The sequence below is a fragment of the Sylvia atricapilla genome, chromosome 1 (assembly GCF_009819655.1).
Source record: "Sylvia atricapilla isolate bSylAtr1 chromosome 1, bSylAtr1.pri, whole genome shotgun sequence".
NCBI classification, from domain to species: Eukaryota; Metazoa; Chordata; class Aves; order Passeriformes; family Sylviidae; genus Sylvia; species Sylvia atricapilla.
Genome location: NC_089140.1, coordinates 4,473,530 through 4,489,306, shown reverse-complemented (window position 1 = coordinate 4,489,306; position 15,777 = coordinate 4,473,530). Strand labels below are relative to the sequence as shown.

Here is a 15,777-nt window from a genome sequence, read left to right as displayed (position 1 = left end):
AACTGCATCCATCCCAGCCCTCCTCCCTATTCAGAGCCTCTTGCTGAACAGAGAGATGATAAATCACTGACCATTGCCTGATCTGGGTTTTCTCCAGTGGGAGGGCTGCTGGACTTTCTTTTTTGTACCTCACATTAGAGGGAGTAGCAGAGGAGCTGCACAAAGATTTTTGTGATATTCTTGCAGGGTAGACAAGTCCCCTCTTGGGCACAGCAGAGGAGCAGCATTTCTGTGAGTGTAAAAGCAAGGAGCAGTCTTTATGCTTTGTGATGGAATGCAAGCCCTTTCTTCTGCACTGTCAGTCAAATCCCAAATTCCAGTATGCCTCTACTAAACTGGGACTGTTGGATTTGTCTGTGTGTGCAGGATTATCCAGTTTCCAAGATCAGTCAAATTCAAGGAGGTGGTGCAGAAGGTCACGGATGCTTTTGGACAGACGATGGACTTGGTCTGTGTGAACAATGAGGTACTCTTCTCTTTCCTGCTCAGGGGCAGCTTTGGGGTGCCTGGTGCCAACTTCAGAATTGAGCAGTGGTTTGTTCTGAAGGCCCTGATGCTGTGTTTTACTTGGATTTGAAGAAGAATAACCTTATTTTGTGATTCCCAGCTAGCGAGTGCCCAAGAGCTGTTGTCTGGACACATCTCAGATGGATTCTCAGACTCCAAGCCAGGATTTTCCTTTGTCAAAATTATTTCAAGTCAGGCCTGTTAGACAGGAACATTGTTTTTTCCCTGGAACAAAAGATCCCCCTCATTCCCTGTGGGATGGAGGCCTTCCCAGCTCGGGGGCAGTTGCAGGAGCGTGAAGTGCAGAGCAGGAGGGACAGTGCTGCTCACACAGTGTTCCTTTATCTAGCCCTGACTTTGTGTCACCCAAACCCCCAGCACGACGTGCACATTCTTGTGGCTGAGCCTGCAGTGCAATGTGCATCACTGAGCGTTCCTCCAGCAGCTCCTGTGGCCACATAAAAGCAGCCAAGAAACCCTCCCTGTGCAATCCTTGCATTTTAAGGCTTGAGGATCTTCCTCCTCCATCATTCATCACATAGGCCTCTGTGTTTTTACCACTTTCTCTTTCAGCCCAGCTCTGTATGTGAAAAGAGGGTTCTGCTGAGGGCTGTTAGCAGAAGGAGGAAATCCTTGGCATCTGTTTTGGTGTGCTCAGTTTTCTTGTGAGGCATCTGGAGCCACTGGACTCTTGGGGTTGGTTTGGCTTTGGGAAGGAGGAGAGGGCAAAGAAATGGCAGAGAGATGGGCTTTTAAACACAGATCCTTTTGGATCTGCCCTGACAGCTGGCTTGTTCAAGTATTAATTGCAGATGACCTGGAGCCTTTGATTAAAGTATGAATGGAGAGAGAGGTCCTGGAGAGACCTTTCCTCTTTTTTCCCCCCCATTTATTATTTTCTCCCTTCTGTTTCAATAGAGATTTGCTCCACAAAGAAATTCCTATTCTTTTACAATAGGTACCTCATGATACCAAAGTGTCCACTGGGTTTTGACTTTGAATGCAGTCAGGTTTCTAATCTTGGGCATTCTTTGACAGCCCTCCTGGGAAAAGCCTGCCATTGAATTCTCCAGGAATGACTCACTTCATTCCAGGTTTCTTCCCACTGGAAGATGATTTCTTTCCAACAACAGCAAACAGAAGCTTAAATAATGCATTTTCTCCCACGTTAGAGAGTGTCTTTGTGGGCATGTGCACAGCACATAGCAGGGCCATGAGCAGGCCTTTGGGTTCTCCTGGTTTCTTAGGGCTGAGGATGTCGTCCAGTGCTTTGTTTTCCTACACATAAAAGTTCCATCTCGTGAGAACCCACGACTTTGGGAAGATGTCTGAGAAGTAGTAACTCAGGGTTGTTGCTGTGGAAACACTATAAACAGACAAGAGGGATCTTTGGGGACAGTGACCTACGTGTACACGTGGTGACACCCCAGCATCTGACTCTTGGGTCAGCGGTTTGGGTGTCATGACTGCAAGTTTCAGAGGGAACATGACCACAGACTCATTGCAATTAAATATTTCACCCTGTCTTTATGCTCCAGGGGAGCTGTGCAGTAACTCTTTGCTGCCATCAGACACTTCTCTTGTGGTGGCACCTTGTAGATCCAATTTACAGTGAGGTCAGCAGGCCCCTGCAAAATGTCACTGAGTGGCAGTCCCTGTGCTGGTGGAGGAGGTGTCCTGAAGCCAGGATCAGTGAGATGAGCATGCCAGCTGGGTGGAGCAGGGGCACACATGAATCACATCCTGGTGGGACCACGGAATCAGCAGGCTGGGGCTGGTGGAGATAAGAGCAGGGCCTGGCCATGGGTGTCCCCCATGGGGCATGTCTGTGTTAGTTCTAGGCTGGGCTCATCTTTCTGAGGAGTGGGACAGCAAAGCCTGGCCTGGCCAGGGGCAGCACAGACACCAACTTGTGACGTGACCTTGGGCAGAAGGTCACTGAACCTCCATGTGCCACCACTTTTCCTATGATCTCTCATTGTCTCCTCCAAGGCTGCCCCTCAGCATCATTCTGGGAGCTGAGGGAGAGGTAAAGCCTGGGGAAATGGTAGAGGCACCATTATGAGGGAGAGGGAGGAGATAAAAGCATATTTAACAAACATTTGTCAAGAATTGTTGATGCCAGTTGGTCCTGCATTGGGCAGGAAGATGAACTAATTGACCTCTCAGATTTTTCCCCAACCCTGTTTCCTACAATTCTTTGGCTTTCTGCAGTGTCTTACAGCGGTCTGACAGTGCTGCTGTAGTTGGTGAAATCAGCCTTTGCCCTCACTTTCTCAACCTGCAGCAGAGAAAGCCCCCCACTAAAACATCAGGCTCCAGGGATGCAAGAAAAAAAAATTGAATAAGCTCTATTTGTGCAACTTCTGTGTAGGTAAACTTTGCTGTTAATCACAGCTACTCAGTCTGTAGATCAAATAAACCCAGTTTCTGGAAATCCACCCTGGCAATCACTTCCATGGCTCTGCACGAGTCTGTTTTGAGTTTCATGCCTAGCAGATACCTGTTCCTGATATCCATATGTGCCACAGTCTGGAAGCCAAATGGAGCAGAATTTTCTTGCCAGGTGTGAGTAATAGGTAAAGCCAAGCTAAATACTGGCTCCAGTCCCTTTTACAAGAGGGCAATTTCTCCCTGATGTTTTTGGCTCTCTGAAGGAGGCATGCAAACATGTTCACGTTGTGATGTTGGAGGGAGATGGAGTGTCCTACAGAACATTCTGTTCAGAGCAGCAGCTGGGGGATTGCTCTGAACACTTGTAAGGAGCTCAGTGAAGGGATGGGTGAGCAGTAGGGCTGAGCTTAGAGTTCAAATTCTGCTTGGTGGTGAAACAAGGGAGAGCAGCTATCCACCGCTCTCAGTTCTGTCTGGGTGAGTGTAGATGGGGAGCCTTGTCTGCTTGAGGCAGAGCCTTTGTGAACTTCAAAAGGATTAAGCAGTGCCCCAAGGTAATTTCTCCACCTCTACTGCTTAAGGGAGCAGGCTGATCACTGCAGTTAGGAGACATACTCCTTTGGACATACTCTTTAGGAGACATACTGTCTTTGTCATCTTTGTGGGGAATACAGGTTCATTCAAATATGAATGAAGGATGAGAGGAAATCAGAGGATCACAGAGTGAGTTAGGTTGGAAGGCACCACAGTGGGTCTTCTGCCCCAGCCTCTCTTCTTAAGTAGGGTTGAGGAGAAGGAGAAGCACATGGCACAGGATTGTGTCCTGGAATACTCCCAGTAAGGGAGACTCCACATCTCTCTCTACAACCTGTTCAGGGTTTGGTCACTCCACAGGGAAGAGGGAACACTCCAGTGGAGAGGGAACTTCTGGCCATCAGTTGCTGCTGATTCTTGGTCCCTGCTCTGAGCCCTCCCTGCAGACAGGGACACACAGGGATGAGGTCCTCTCTCAGCATCTCCTCTTGAGCCTGAACAGCTCCGGCTCCTTCAGCCTTTCCTCATAAGAGAGATGCTCCAATCCCTTCGTCTTCCTTGCAGCCTCTGCTGGCCCTGCTCCAGAAGCTCCCTGTCTCTCCTGAGTCCAGAACTGGACCCAGCACTCCAGATGAGCCTCGCAGGGCTGGGCAGAGGGGCAGGATCCCTTCCCTGACCTGCTGTAAATGTTCTTCCCAGTGCACCCCAGCACATCACTGGCCTTCGTGGCCATAAGGCCAAGAGCACACAGTCTGGGGTGTATTTGCCTACAGGCCAACAGCCAAACCCTTGGCAACGCCCTGGGATCAAAAAGGTTGTCCCAGCTGGTTAGTGAGTGTCACCTTGTGTGGCAGCTGCTCTGAGGTGGGTTTGCTGTGGCCGGTGGCAGGAGCCCTGATCACCCAGAGGGCTGAGCCACTTTCCAGGAGTTCTGGGAAGCTGTGGCTCCCAGTGAGACCAGTGAGAACCTGCTGGGAGCTGTGGCTGCTCGGTGCCTTTGGTCAGTGGAGTTGCAGTGTACTTTGGCACCGGCATGAGAATAACATGTGCTGTGTTGGTCAGATTCAGTGCCCGAGGCAACCTGCAGAGGCTGAGGCCTGTTTGGTATGAGATTAGGCAGAATATCCTGGAATGAGGGGCAAGAAGTTGTGCTTTTTATCTTAGCCCAGGGCAGCAGAAGGCCACAGAGCTCCTCTGAAGTGCAGCTGTGTCGGGTGTTGGAGGCTTTGCAGGCTGTCTGCAGGACATGGTACACCACACAGCAAGGTTGGGAGGGTCAAATCCCCCGTGGAGGTATGAGGGCAATAGTCTGCCATTTCCCAGGAAAACATCAGGACTTTTTGCTGCCTGACAGACCCGGCACTGTGTAGTTCTCTGTTCTTATAAAGAGGAGAAACTGAATTTATTCTGCTGGGAGTGAAAGAAGTGGTTCTTGGAAGGAGAGCAATGCACACCTTTCACATCAAAAGGGAAAAGAAACCCTTTTATTTGTGGGATGTTCCCTGGTTTCAGCTGGTGGTCAGACACTAGGGAGCTGTGTCGCTGTGCAGAAGCACAGGTTGCAGCAGTGGGGAAGGGCACAAAGCATCTGCCAGAGTAAATCCTTGAGTGCAACTCACCGGTGTCTTGGAGCACCACTGCATGACCATCAAGCCAGGAAGAACGTGTGGGGCTGTTTTGGGGCTGTGTAGCATCAGGTCCTGCCTGCAGAATGAGAGCAGCCCCAGAGTAGCAGGCAGCAAGCCCAAGGTTTCATCCCAGCCCTCTCCTTTTCCCACTAGCTGGATTGGTGGTGTGACCTTTAAGCTTTCCCCTTGCAGATGTTGTTTGTTGTGATTTTTTTTTTTTTTTTTTTGCGTCTGTTCCTCACTAAATGAGCTCTTGGAAGAAAATACTGGAGCTCGGCAAGCTGGAGGGCACAGGGGCTCCATTTTCCATCGCCTCCTTGGGTTCCTCCCTCATCCATCCCCCGATTCCCAAGCTGCTCCCTGTAAGAATCCAGCTCCTTCTGTTTACTCAGAAGTGTGACATTGCCATCCTCCGGTGTTTGCTTAATCCCTTCCAGCTCCTGATCCCACTGAAATCCCAGGAAGATTTGGACAAAGCGCTGGAACAGTTGGAGCTGAGCCCTTCCCTGAAGAGCCTGCGGATCCTTGTGAGCGCTCCAAAGAAAGCGAATGTGAGCCCTTCACCTTCTCTGCTCTTTTGTGTGCGGACTGAGGTGCCTTGTTATTGTGCTGGGGAGTGGAAAGGAGTCTCCTGACGGTGCAGAGCAGAGGGCAGGCTGGTTATGAGAGGGGTCAGCCCCGCTCTGGCTCAGCTGCTCAGAAATCTTCCTGTGATAGTAGCCCAGAGGCTGAGCTCAGCTCCTTCGAGCTCATCCTCTGAAGGGTTAAATACCAGACTGACCCTCAAACAAGGTTAAACTCTGACAGAACTCTTTATGCTTTCTTCCTAGAGATCCTGCCACCATTCCTTTTTACCTCTCCTCTGTATCCAGGGGGAGGCCTGAATGGGTGGCAGCGTGGGGACTGTTCCCTCCACGTGCTGCTAAAGACTGAGAAGAGCAAACTGGAGAATCCTTTGGTCTCATGCAGAACTGTCTGGGTTTTTTCCATCTTTATTTATTTATTAGTTTTTTTTCCTGAGCTCAGTGGTTTTGCAGTTAAGCCTGTTAGCTTGACCTCGCTTGCACAGAGTGTCTTGCCAAAGCACATGTCGTGCTTCCCCAAGCACAGCCTGTAAAGCAGGGGATTTGTAGATGTTGCAACTCTGTTTCTTCCTTTTATTTCCTAGAAGTACTGGAGAGACTGGGAGTTTTGAAACTCACAGTGCTTATCCCCATTCTGCTGATAGTGCTCACAGCCCTTGGAGCTTCTCTATTCCTTTTGGGAGGCTTGGGAAGAGCAGGGAGCAGAATCCCAGGGGATCAGTTGGGGTTTCCTAAACCCTGGGTGGAAATGGGGCAATTTGTGGGAACACAGCAGTGCTGCAAGGCAGCTGCTGAGAGCAGAGGAGCCAGGTAGACTCCTGCCTGCCTTTGAGAGCAGGTCCATCCTCTTCCTGAAGCATGAGGCCGTGCTCCTGTGTGTGAGAACACATGTTCTGAGGTGATACATGAAATGATCATAAAATCACAGTTCACTGTAGCATGTGGTCCTAGTATTTTGGTAAAACCTGGCCACTACCAAGTTACCAGCTGGAAATGCATTTCTTTGCTCTTCCCTGACCTTCCACTCTGTTCCTCTGCCCTGTTACAGAGGAACCTCTGTAGTGCCACTGAAGTCTAGGGAGCATGGAGGAGAGGTGCTAATTTTGGGATTGTGAGTGTTTTCAGTCCAGTGGTCAACCTCTGTGCCTATCTGGAGATAATGGAGTGCAGGAACAGTTTTTTTATGTCAAATATCGGTATTTGCTATTATCTGTGGGAGTTTAATCTTATTAGACTGTTTTATTAGCAGATGTGAATTGTTTGTGAATGGTTTTTGGATCACTCCAGATTACGTGCACGTCTTCTTTCCTTCTTTTTTTTTTTTTTTTATTTTTTTAAGAGTTCTTGGGTAATAGGGTCACAGGGAGCCAAATACAGGGTTTCACATGGTGTGTCCACAGGGCTCTGGCCAGTTCTGATCATTCCCTTTGTCTGATTCCCAGCTCCTGCAGCCAAACAACAGCAAGCAGCATGAGATGAGGATCTCCAGATCCATGGGTGATATCATGGGCTCCCTGTACAAAGACTCCGAGAGGACACGCAAGTATTCCACAGGTCAGTGAAACACGAGAGTTCTGGGCTGATTCAGCCTGGCCATCATCCTCTTCCTCCTTTTTTGTCACAGCCCTGTGGGTGTCACAGTCTGCATGGCCACCCTGATGTCCCCTGCAGTAACTCAGTGCAGTTGCTGCTTGTCCTCAGCCTGAGGAAGAGAGACTCTGGTTTAGGAGAGGTTGTGCTGAGCAGAGTCACTCTGAGCACAAAAGTGAAGAGAATGGGAGAGCTGGGGTGTAATTTGGGGGTGGGAAATACAGTGATAAAAATTAATTCCAGTTAATTTGATTCCACTGAGCTTTATCGAAGTGAAGGGTGATGCTCTACAGAAAGCTGAGGCTGTTTGGGACCTTTGGTTATTCCTTTCCTTATTCCTTTATTCCAGCTGTGTGCTGTTGTTCTCTGAGTATCTGTCCCCCTTTCTCAGGTGGCAGGATAATGTTGCTGGGTGGGCTCAGACTCCTTAGCTCCTGGGCTGGGATCAGCTTCACCACATAAAGACCAAATTTGTGTCTGTGGGCCATCAGTCTGTTCTTGTGGGTGAAATGACAGCTGTGGTAGCTGTCTCTGGGGTTTCGCAGGGGCATGTGTGCAGTGTTTTGCAGTGGTGACATTCCAGAGGAAGGGGAGCATCCCTTTCCTTCAGAGGTGCTGGAAGTAGGTACCTGCAGCCCCTGAAACCAGGCTGGCAAACACCTGATCTCCTGTAGCCCTGCAGGGACTGGTGTTTGTAGCCTTGTGTGGTTTTCTCTTCGGTTTTCTGGAGTTTATGCTTTCCTTGCTTTCTAAAATACTCTGAGCTTTTTGAAATCCTGTTGATCAGCTGTCTGTAGGAGCTTTTGTGTGAAGAACATTGTAGGATTTTGTAGAGAGCAGGGTGCCTTGTGCAGAACTGGTAAAGCAGTGTGTAGCAGGAGTATAATTATTGATATTCCAGCCTGCAGGCAGGATGGATGATTTTATCACACAGTCAGTGTTCTCTGTGGGTGCAGGTTATAGGGCAATTTCTACACATCTTTTTTATTTTCATGGAAGTACTTGCCAGCTGTAGACCTGACAGCCTTGAATAAAGTGGGGCCCTCCTTCAGAAATACACATGGAGAAATACTTCATCCTCTAAAGATCCTCTGTACTTATATGGCAGTAAATACTTCCAAACTCTTCTCTGTGCAACAAAAGAGTGTTTTTCTTCAAGGACTTGCCCCTTCTCTGTTTCATAGCCTGTGCTGATAACAAATCCTGTGATTTGCTGCATCTCAGACAAGATTTGTAGAAAATATTCTTCTAGGGTAGGTCCAACATGCCCCTTGTGCAGCCATGCCCAGCTCTTACTCATGCCAGGGGTGGGTGGCACACGTGCAAGGGCTGTCTTTGAGCCTGGTGTTTGGATGTACCAGCATTGTCTTTTTCTGTTATTTTTCTCCCTAGCTCACGTGATATTTGAGAGTTTGGCAGAGTCACTAGATGACCCTGAATGAAATGTACACATAAAGCACGGAGTCTCAGCAGAAAGTGTGCTTGGGCAAAACTTCTCTGCTGCACCATTTTATTTCTTTTTTTTTTGGTACGTGTTAGGAGCAAAGAGCTGTGGCAGTGGGAGCTGTCACTGACTTGTGAGCCTGAAGGGTGATGGGCAGGATTGATTCCATGTGTAGCTGTGCTAGTGTGATGCAGTATCAGAGACACAAAGGACGAGGCAGCCAGTGGAAAGTCAGGCAGGAAAGTTCTATTTTAATATTTCTGACTCCATTTATGTACACTTTTAACAGAAGGCAAAAGATTGGCTGCACAGGTTGTCACTTCTTCGACTTTGTAGGTGAACATCACCATTAATCATAAAACTCCTCCCAGAAGAAAAATATGTAAACGAAGTAGATAATTCTAAATATATACATAGTTTACATGAAGCTGCGTAAGAGCCTCCACTACAAAAATGCAAACACTCAGAAGGCAAGAAAACTTAAAGCAGCACTAGTGGGAAGATGGGTTCTTGCAAAGTTAAGACTTTCCTGCCAGCTTTTATGCCCTGCTTTGACCTGTCTTTCCCATTTTGGAGCTGCTGGTTCCTGACCAGCTCTGCACCACTGACTGTGAGGTGTCACTGCCTTAAGAGTGCCCTGAGCCAGGGCAAGGCAGACAAAGGGTGAAATATCAGCTCTGCAAGGGTGAGAGCCTGAGGTCTAAATGGATTTTGAGGGAATGCTTGAAGAGCACAGTGGAGGAATGGACTCAGTGACTGCTTTAGTCAAGGTAACAGAGGAGGAGCACTGGGCAGCAGCAGTGGGATGCAGTGTGCTGATGTGCCAAACTCAGTCCTTGGCACTTTTACTTGGTCAGGTGGCAAAAGTAAGCAGCCCAAGCATCAGTCATACCTGTTTCTTTCTGCATGTAAGCCATCAGTCTTGCCAAGCGATTTCAACAAGCGCTCTGCATGACAGCAGAATGTCACTCCTCTCTTTGGGATATCTGGGGTCTGTAGGAAGGTACTGCAGCTCTGCCTAGGGGGTGCTCACAATCCAGTGGATGCATTTTTGACCTCCTGAGTCAGAACTGGGCAATCCAGCAGCTGGGCAGAAACTCCAGTGGGCTGAAAGGGAGAGCAGCATTTCAAATGGAGCATCAAACCCAGCGTCAGGGAGCAGACGGACAGACAGACATGATGCTGTGTTTTGTTTTCCCAAAGTGGGGGTTTCACTCAACTTGCTGCACAGTCAAAAGGCATCCTAAGAGGCTGAGAATTCTGTAGGATAAACTTCCCTTGCAGTCACAAGGCCTTTCACAGTGTTTTCCTTCTGCTGTCATCAAAGTGGTTGCTATCAAAAGAGGATCTTAATTCAGTTCAGCTTTTCTCTTGAAGCCCCATTTAAAAGGAGATTTAAAGTATCTTTATAATAAAAGGTAGTTCAGGGTCATGTTCTCCGTGTTTCTGAGACGTCTCATGTTTTTCTGCTGACTCTGCCATGTAAGCAACAGCGGAAAATAATAAAACTATGTGTAATTGGCACAAGCACATTGAAAGGGAGGTAGATGTTCTGGGGAAGATTTAGCTATTTTTGCTTCTGCTGGGGAGAAAATGTCTCCATGCCGTGTCCCTGAAAAACCTTATGCAAAGTCAATATTTTCTTTTTTTTTTTTTTTTTCCCATAAACTTTTACAGTGGAAATCCCCTTCCAGTTTTTTTGGTGGCTAGTAAAAGCTCAAGGGAACTTGGATTGAGAAAGGAAAACTTTTTGGGTTCTGGATAGTCAGATAACTGAATAAATTGTTTTTATTTACTTTGAAGAAATGCATGCTTCGGAACATTATCCAAAAATTATTTAACAGCCCCATTCCAGCATCGCCATTTCAGTGGAAACATTTACCAGAAGCTTTATTTTACTGGGTTTTTTTCATGAAAAACTAGTCTGCTGAGCCATGGCTTCATGTGCCTGCCAGCTCTCTCCAGACCAGGAGTACTGCAGGAATTAGGATGGATGACACCCTCTCCGTTTTGAGAAGAAGAAAATTTATGTACATGCATCATGCCAGCTGCTTGCCAGAACCTAGAAAATAGGTTCTGTCTTGCTTATTAGTTTAAAAGTAGCCCAAATTTGCCTTAAATCAAAACATAGAAATCCACACTCAGATCAGCACGGAGAGGAGGGACACTTGTGGACATCCCACTGAAAGAGAAGAAATTGAGGGAGATTTGGCCCATCTGCTCACAGCTCCCCTAGACAGGACCAGAGAGAGAAATTTCCAGCAGGTTTCTCTTTCTCTCTCCTGTGCAGCCCTGTCCTGAGCCTGGTGTTTGTGCCAGGGCTCAGAGGAGCAGCACATCCTGACGTCGTGTCCCTTGTTCGGGAACGTCATCCCAGGGCTGGGCTCCCCGTGGCTGCAGCTGTGAGTGGTGGCAGCTGCCAGCAAACCCTCCCCACCTCTGGCTGTGCAAGGGCTTCTCTTCCCTGCTGGATGCTGCTGGGTAATGGGTGAAGTTTTGGAAGAGCAGGGGAGGGATGGAGCCAGGGAACGTGGGGGCGGAGGGAAGCCGAGCCTGGCACAGGGGATCTGGCTGTACGTGCAGCACCACGAGCTCTGCACAAACTGCATGAAAGGCTCTTCTGAAAGAAAACTAACAGAAGGGAACATGAAAGGCCCCAGCGGGTGCCAGCAGTGACTGTGAGGCTCCGTGCTGTCCTGGGGACACGCTGTGCTCTCGTCTCAAAGCTATGGCTTTTCACTGGTGTGTGTAGCACGGAGCAGGAATCCCTCCCCAGAGCACCTTGCTGCACAGGGTAACCGAGGTCAGATGCTCAACCAGTGCCAACTCTGAGTTCAGGAATCCCAAACAGAGCTGCAGAGATCTGACCAGTGCTCTGCCTGTAGGGAAGTGCTTCCTCACAGTCTGTCCCATCTCCACTGGAGCTGCCATGCAATCCCACAGACCCCAGGATCCCTTGGGTCCCCCTCTCCCTGCCTGGTGCTGCTGCTGTTTCTTGAGTATTAGGTCAAGTGTGAAGAGCATCTGTGATGTGTCAAACAGAGACATCTGAGTTTTTCTGTCTGTTTCTTCCTCTGCCTCAGGGTGGATTAAACAGCATTATCCAATACATCCAACATGCCTTGTGTTTTACCCACGATGAGTTAAGCCTGCCATGAAGTACCACTGTTGCTCTCTTTCTCTGACCCCTTTGTTTCCCATTCCTCCCCTCCTCCAGCAGCACTGGAGGTTTTGTTAACAGAGCAGGACAGGGCTGGAGTGGGGAATCAACCCTGAACTCCAGCGCTCCCAGCACCTCCCATGTTTCTCCCAGGTGGAAGAGCATGCATGGATGCAAAGCAGCAGCAGCCAGTGCTCCTGGAGGTGTGAAGCTGCAACAATTATTTTGGGCAGCACTTCTACCCAAACAGCCTGGCTGAAAAGGGATCTGCTTCACTCCAGCAGTTTCCAAGCATGCAAAAGCCTAAGCACTTTAATTTCCTTACCTGCTGGGAAATAGCTGGTGTCTTATCCCTTTTAAAAGTTTTTGGCAGGAAATGTGACTCTGGAAGGTCGAACACAGCTGATCTATGGCTGTGAGTAGTTGTTAGAGGCAAAAGCTTAATGTGAAATCATGTGAAGTCTTTGTGCTTGTGATAAATCTGGTTTAACTCCCTGGGTTCAGAGTCAAACAGGGCATGTGCAGATCTTTGTAAAATCATAGTCAAATAGTCATTGCAGCAGTAACTGAAATGCACAGCAGAGCTAAGATACAGCAGTTACACCTCACTAAATCCTCCAGCAGCTTTTTAGGGCAAGAGCCACCCAAATGTCCTTGTGCTTCATTCCAGATTGGCATCTGCTAAGCAAACGAGGGGCTGCTGATGCAGTGATTTATTCAGGGTGCCCAAACTGCTCAATAGTTAAAAGTTTATTTGTTTGTCTTCAAAGAGAGGATGCTCTACTTCCCAACTGGTTTTGTTTGAGAAGTGGTGGAAAGCCAGATCATTATGAGTGCTGCAGCACTTGAGAAATTCTCTCCTCTTGATCTTGGCATTACTTCAGTTGGAGTTTTTTCACTGTGTTCTTATCCTGCAGGAAATCTGTGACGGAGAAAATAGGAAGAAGGGAAAAAAAAAAAAGTAACTCAAAGCCATATGACTTTTATTTTTACAATCTAAGCAAGGAGTCAGAAGGAAGATGTAGCGTGGGACAGACAAATCTGTGTGTCTGGTGTAAATCCAGCAAAAAGGCCTGATTTAATGATCTTTAATGCTGATATGACACTGTTAACATTCACAGCTCCTGATGTGTATCTGCTTAAGTGAAAGGTGGGAACTCGGGTTTGTAGTGTTGATCACACAGATGGATTTATTCCAGAGATCCATCTGGCACAGTAACTGGGGTGCAGAATAGCAGCAGAAGAGGCAGAAGTGTTGTGTTGATAGATCAGTGTTGGCTTTCCATGATGAGGTAGGTCCCCTCCCAGTATCTTTCTCTTGTGCTCAGCCCTGGGCATGCTCTTAGCTAATGGCAGTAATGAACCCAAGAACTGGTGAGAGTGCCACAAAATGGATACAAAATGTGAGGAAACACATCTCCGTGTGCTTTCTATCTCCTGGAGGATGTGTGCTTTTCAGAAGTCTTTTCAGATGAAAACAAGTTGTTGTGTTGTGTGAAAGCTCACGTTGCATGATGCCGACCAGCTGAAGCTCCAGCACAGATCCACATGGATCTCTGTCAGCAGTTCCTTGCCATGGAGTGATGACAGCACAGGGATAGAGGGGAGGGACTGCAGGGAGTCAAGCAGAGCCAAGACTCTGCAGCTGGGCCAAGCAAGGGCAGCAAATCCCTAAAGCTGGAAAAGGCACAAGGATGGAGTGTATTTGGGGGAATAAACAGGAGGAACGGAACATCTTGATAAAAAAGCAGTGGGGTTCTCTCCCAGGTGCAAAATAGAAATCACCTTCTGCTGAATGAGCCCTGTGAGGGAGCCAGTGGAAGCTTTGCTGTCTGTGCATAGGATGCAAAGGGTAAAGGCTCTGGGATTATAGACAGGGGAGACGATTCTCTTAGCCAAAAATGGGACAAACTGATCCCATAGGTCATTCCTGCCCTGGAGTTTTTGGATTTGAGGGCTGGTTTTCCTTTCTCTTTACTTTCATGTAGGCAAAGGGGGGAGGAGGGTATTTGAGTGCAAATAACTTTCCATATAACAAGCATTTCAGTGATGTTGCACTGAGCACGGCTGGGCTGTTTCCCAGATGCCTGGACAAGTGACCTGCTCCAGGTGGATTTGTGGACTGTGGTTTGCTTTGAGATTGACTGACTGTAGATTGTAACACAACAGAACTCCCAGAGCTCTTCCCTTTCTGGCATCACATCTGGATACAGTGACAGCTTTTAGGATCCAGAATGTGTTGAAGGTCAAGTCTACTACATGTTGTGTGGTTCCACAGTAACAAACTCTCTCTGTTGCTAAAGCTTTGGAGGATGCCCATAAACAGCATCACACCTCTAGCTCCATTCCCATCTGTCTTGGTTTGGAAAGACAGGTGTCTGCCAAGAAAAAGCCTGAGCTTCCCTTGGGATGGAGAATGTAAACACTCTCCTTCTGAATTATTGTAATTTTGAAATTAAGGGGCTTTCAGGCAAAGATATGGAAATAGGAATAACAGTTCTTTACTAGGAATATTAAAAATGTAGTAGTACAAGAAAGTAAATGAGCAAAGAAAGAAAAACACTGTCAGAGTGAGAACACAGCCTGACCCCCTGTTGATCAGGGCGTTGGTAGCAGTCCAGTTAAGTCCTCCTGCAGTGACAGATGTGGTTCTGTTGGAGCAGAGATGATCCTGTAGAAGGGTCCAGTGGTGCTGAGATGGGTCTGGTCTCCCTCTGGGAATCCAGTGCAAACAGACTGTGCTGGAGTTCTGAATCCCAGGTTTTATCCAGGTGGGAATGCTGGGCTCCTCCCCCTGGGTGGAGCCTCTCCCAGTGCAATGATGTAATTGTCTCAGCCCTGCAGTGAGCCTGGATGGCCCATGAACAGCAGATATCCCCTGCAGGGAGGATGGGTCCTGGAAGAGATAAAGAGCACTGCCTCACCTGGTTTTATCAGCTGCCCATTAACAGAAGGTACCTGCCTCCTCCCCCCAGAGTTAGAAGATATAAAGAAAAACACCTCTGCAGCCAGTTTCAATAGATAGCAAACAGAATACACACTTTTGGTTACATCTTGCATTGCAACCCAAGACACCATCCTCATGAGCTCAAACCCAGCAGCAGGAGCTCTGTGCTCACTGGAGCAGCGTTTCTGGCAGGCTTTGGGTGGGTAGGCTCCCTCCCTGACCCGTGTCTGTCCGTGTCCCAGGCTCTCTGCACACTGGCCGGAGCTCTCCGCCGCCGGGCAGCGTTCCCGAGGAGCAGCAGCAGATCGCCCGCCAGGGATCCTACACCAGCATCAACAGCGAGGGCGAGTTCATCCCCGAGACCATGGACCAGAACGTGAGCAGGGCTGGGGCTGTGGGGGAAGCTGGCCCAGGGGTGGCTGTGAGCAGGCTGCGCTGTGGGAGCTGTTCCCACCATTAAATCCCAGCAGTGCCCGTGCTCAGGGCTCAGGACAGATTTTTCCAGGAATGGGTGCCCCCGGGCTGGACATGCCTGGGAAAGTCTGATGTCCAGGAACCCTGAGAGCCAGCAGCTGTGGGGATGGCAAATGTGCCTGGGCACCTTGCGTAGCTTTGGGGCAGCACAGATCTGGGGCACATGTGTGCACCAGCTGCCAGGTCCTCGTGGCCACAGCATTCCCAGATCCCAGGACCATGAGGGAATGTGCCAAGCAACCGATTGCCTGCGATTGCAACAGCCTGGGGATATCAGCAGCTCTGGCTGCTTCCCATGTGGTGTTTCTGCCTGAGCTCCAGTTACAGTTCTTGGCTCTGCCCACAGCCTCTGTGGTTTTGTGTCTCTGTCCCTCCCCCATTTATATTTTTTTAAACTCTCTTAATAAGGAGATTGTGTATTCCAGTCCCTCAGTAATAAAAGTGCAGCAAGTTCCTCAGTGCTGAGCAGTACCTCATCCCCCAGTCAATTTGGTACCCAGGATGAAGGGAAACTC

At 48.6% G+C, this 15,777-nt stretch overlaps 1 protein-coding gene across 2 annotated transcripts in view; it reads left to right on the top strand.

Annotated features, from left to right (window-relative positions):
* The window catches only part of LOC136358095 (mitogen-activated protein kinase kinase kinase 3-like), a 77,534-nt gene that overhangs the window by 44,992 nt on the left and 16,765 nt on the right, over positions 1–15,777 (top strand). For both annotated transcript variants that reach the window (XM_066313952.1, XM_066313944.1), the window contains exons 5-8: positions 367–466; positions 5,501–5,614; positions 7,090–7,201; positions 15,031–15,164. In XM_066313952.1, the coding sequence (XP_066170049.1) occupies positions 367–466; positions 5,501–5,614; positions 7,090–7,201; positions 15,031–15,164 (460 nt within the window). The remainder of the gene's footprint in view (positions 1–366; positions 467–5,500; positions 5,615–7,089; positions 7,202–15,030; positions 15,165–15,777) is intronic.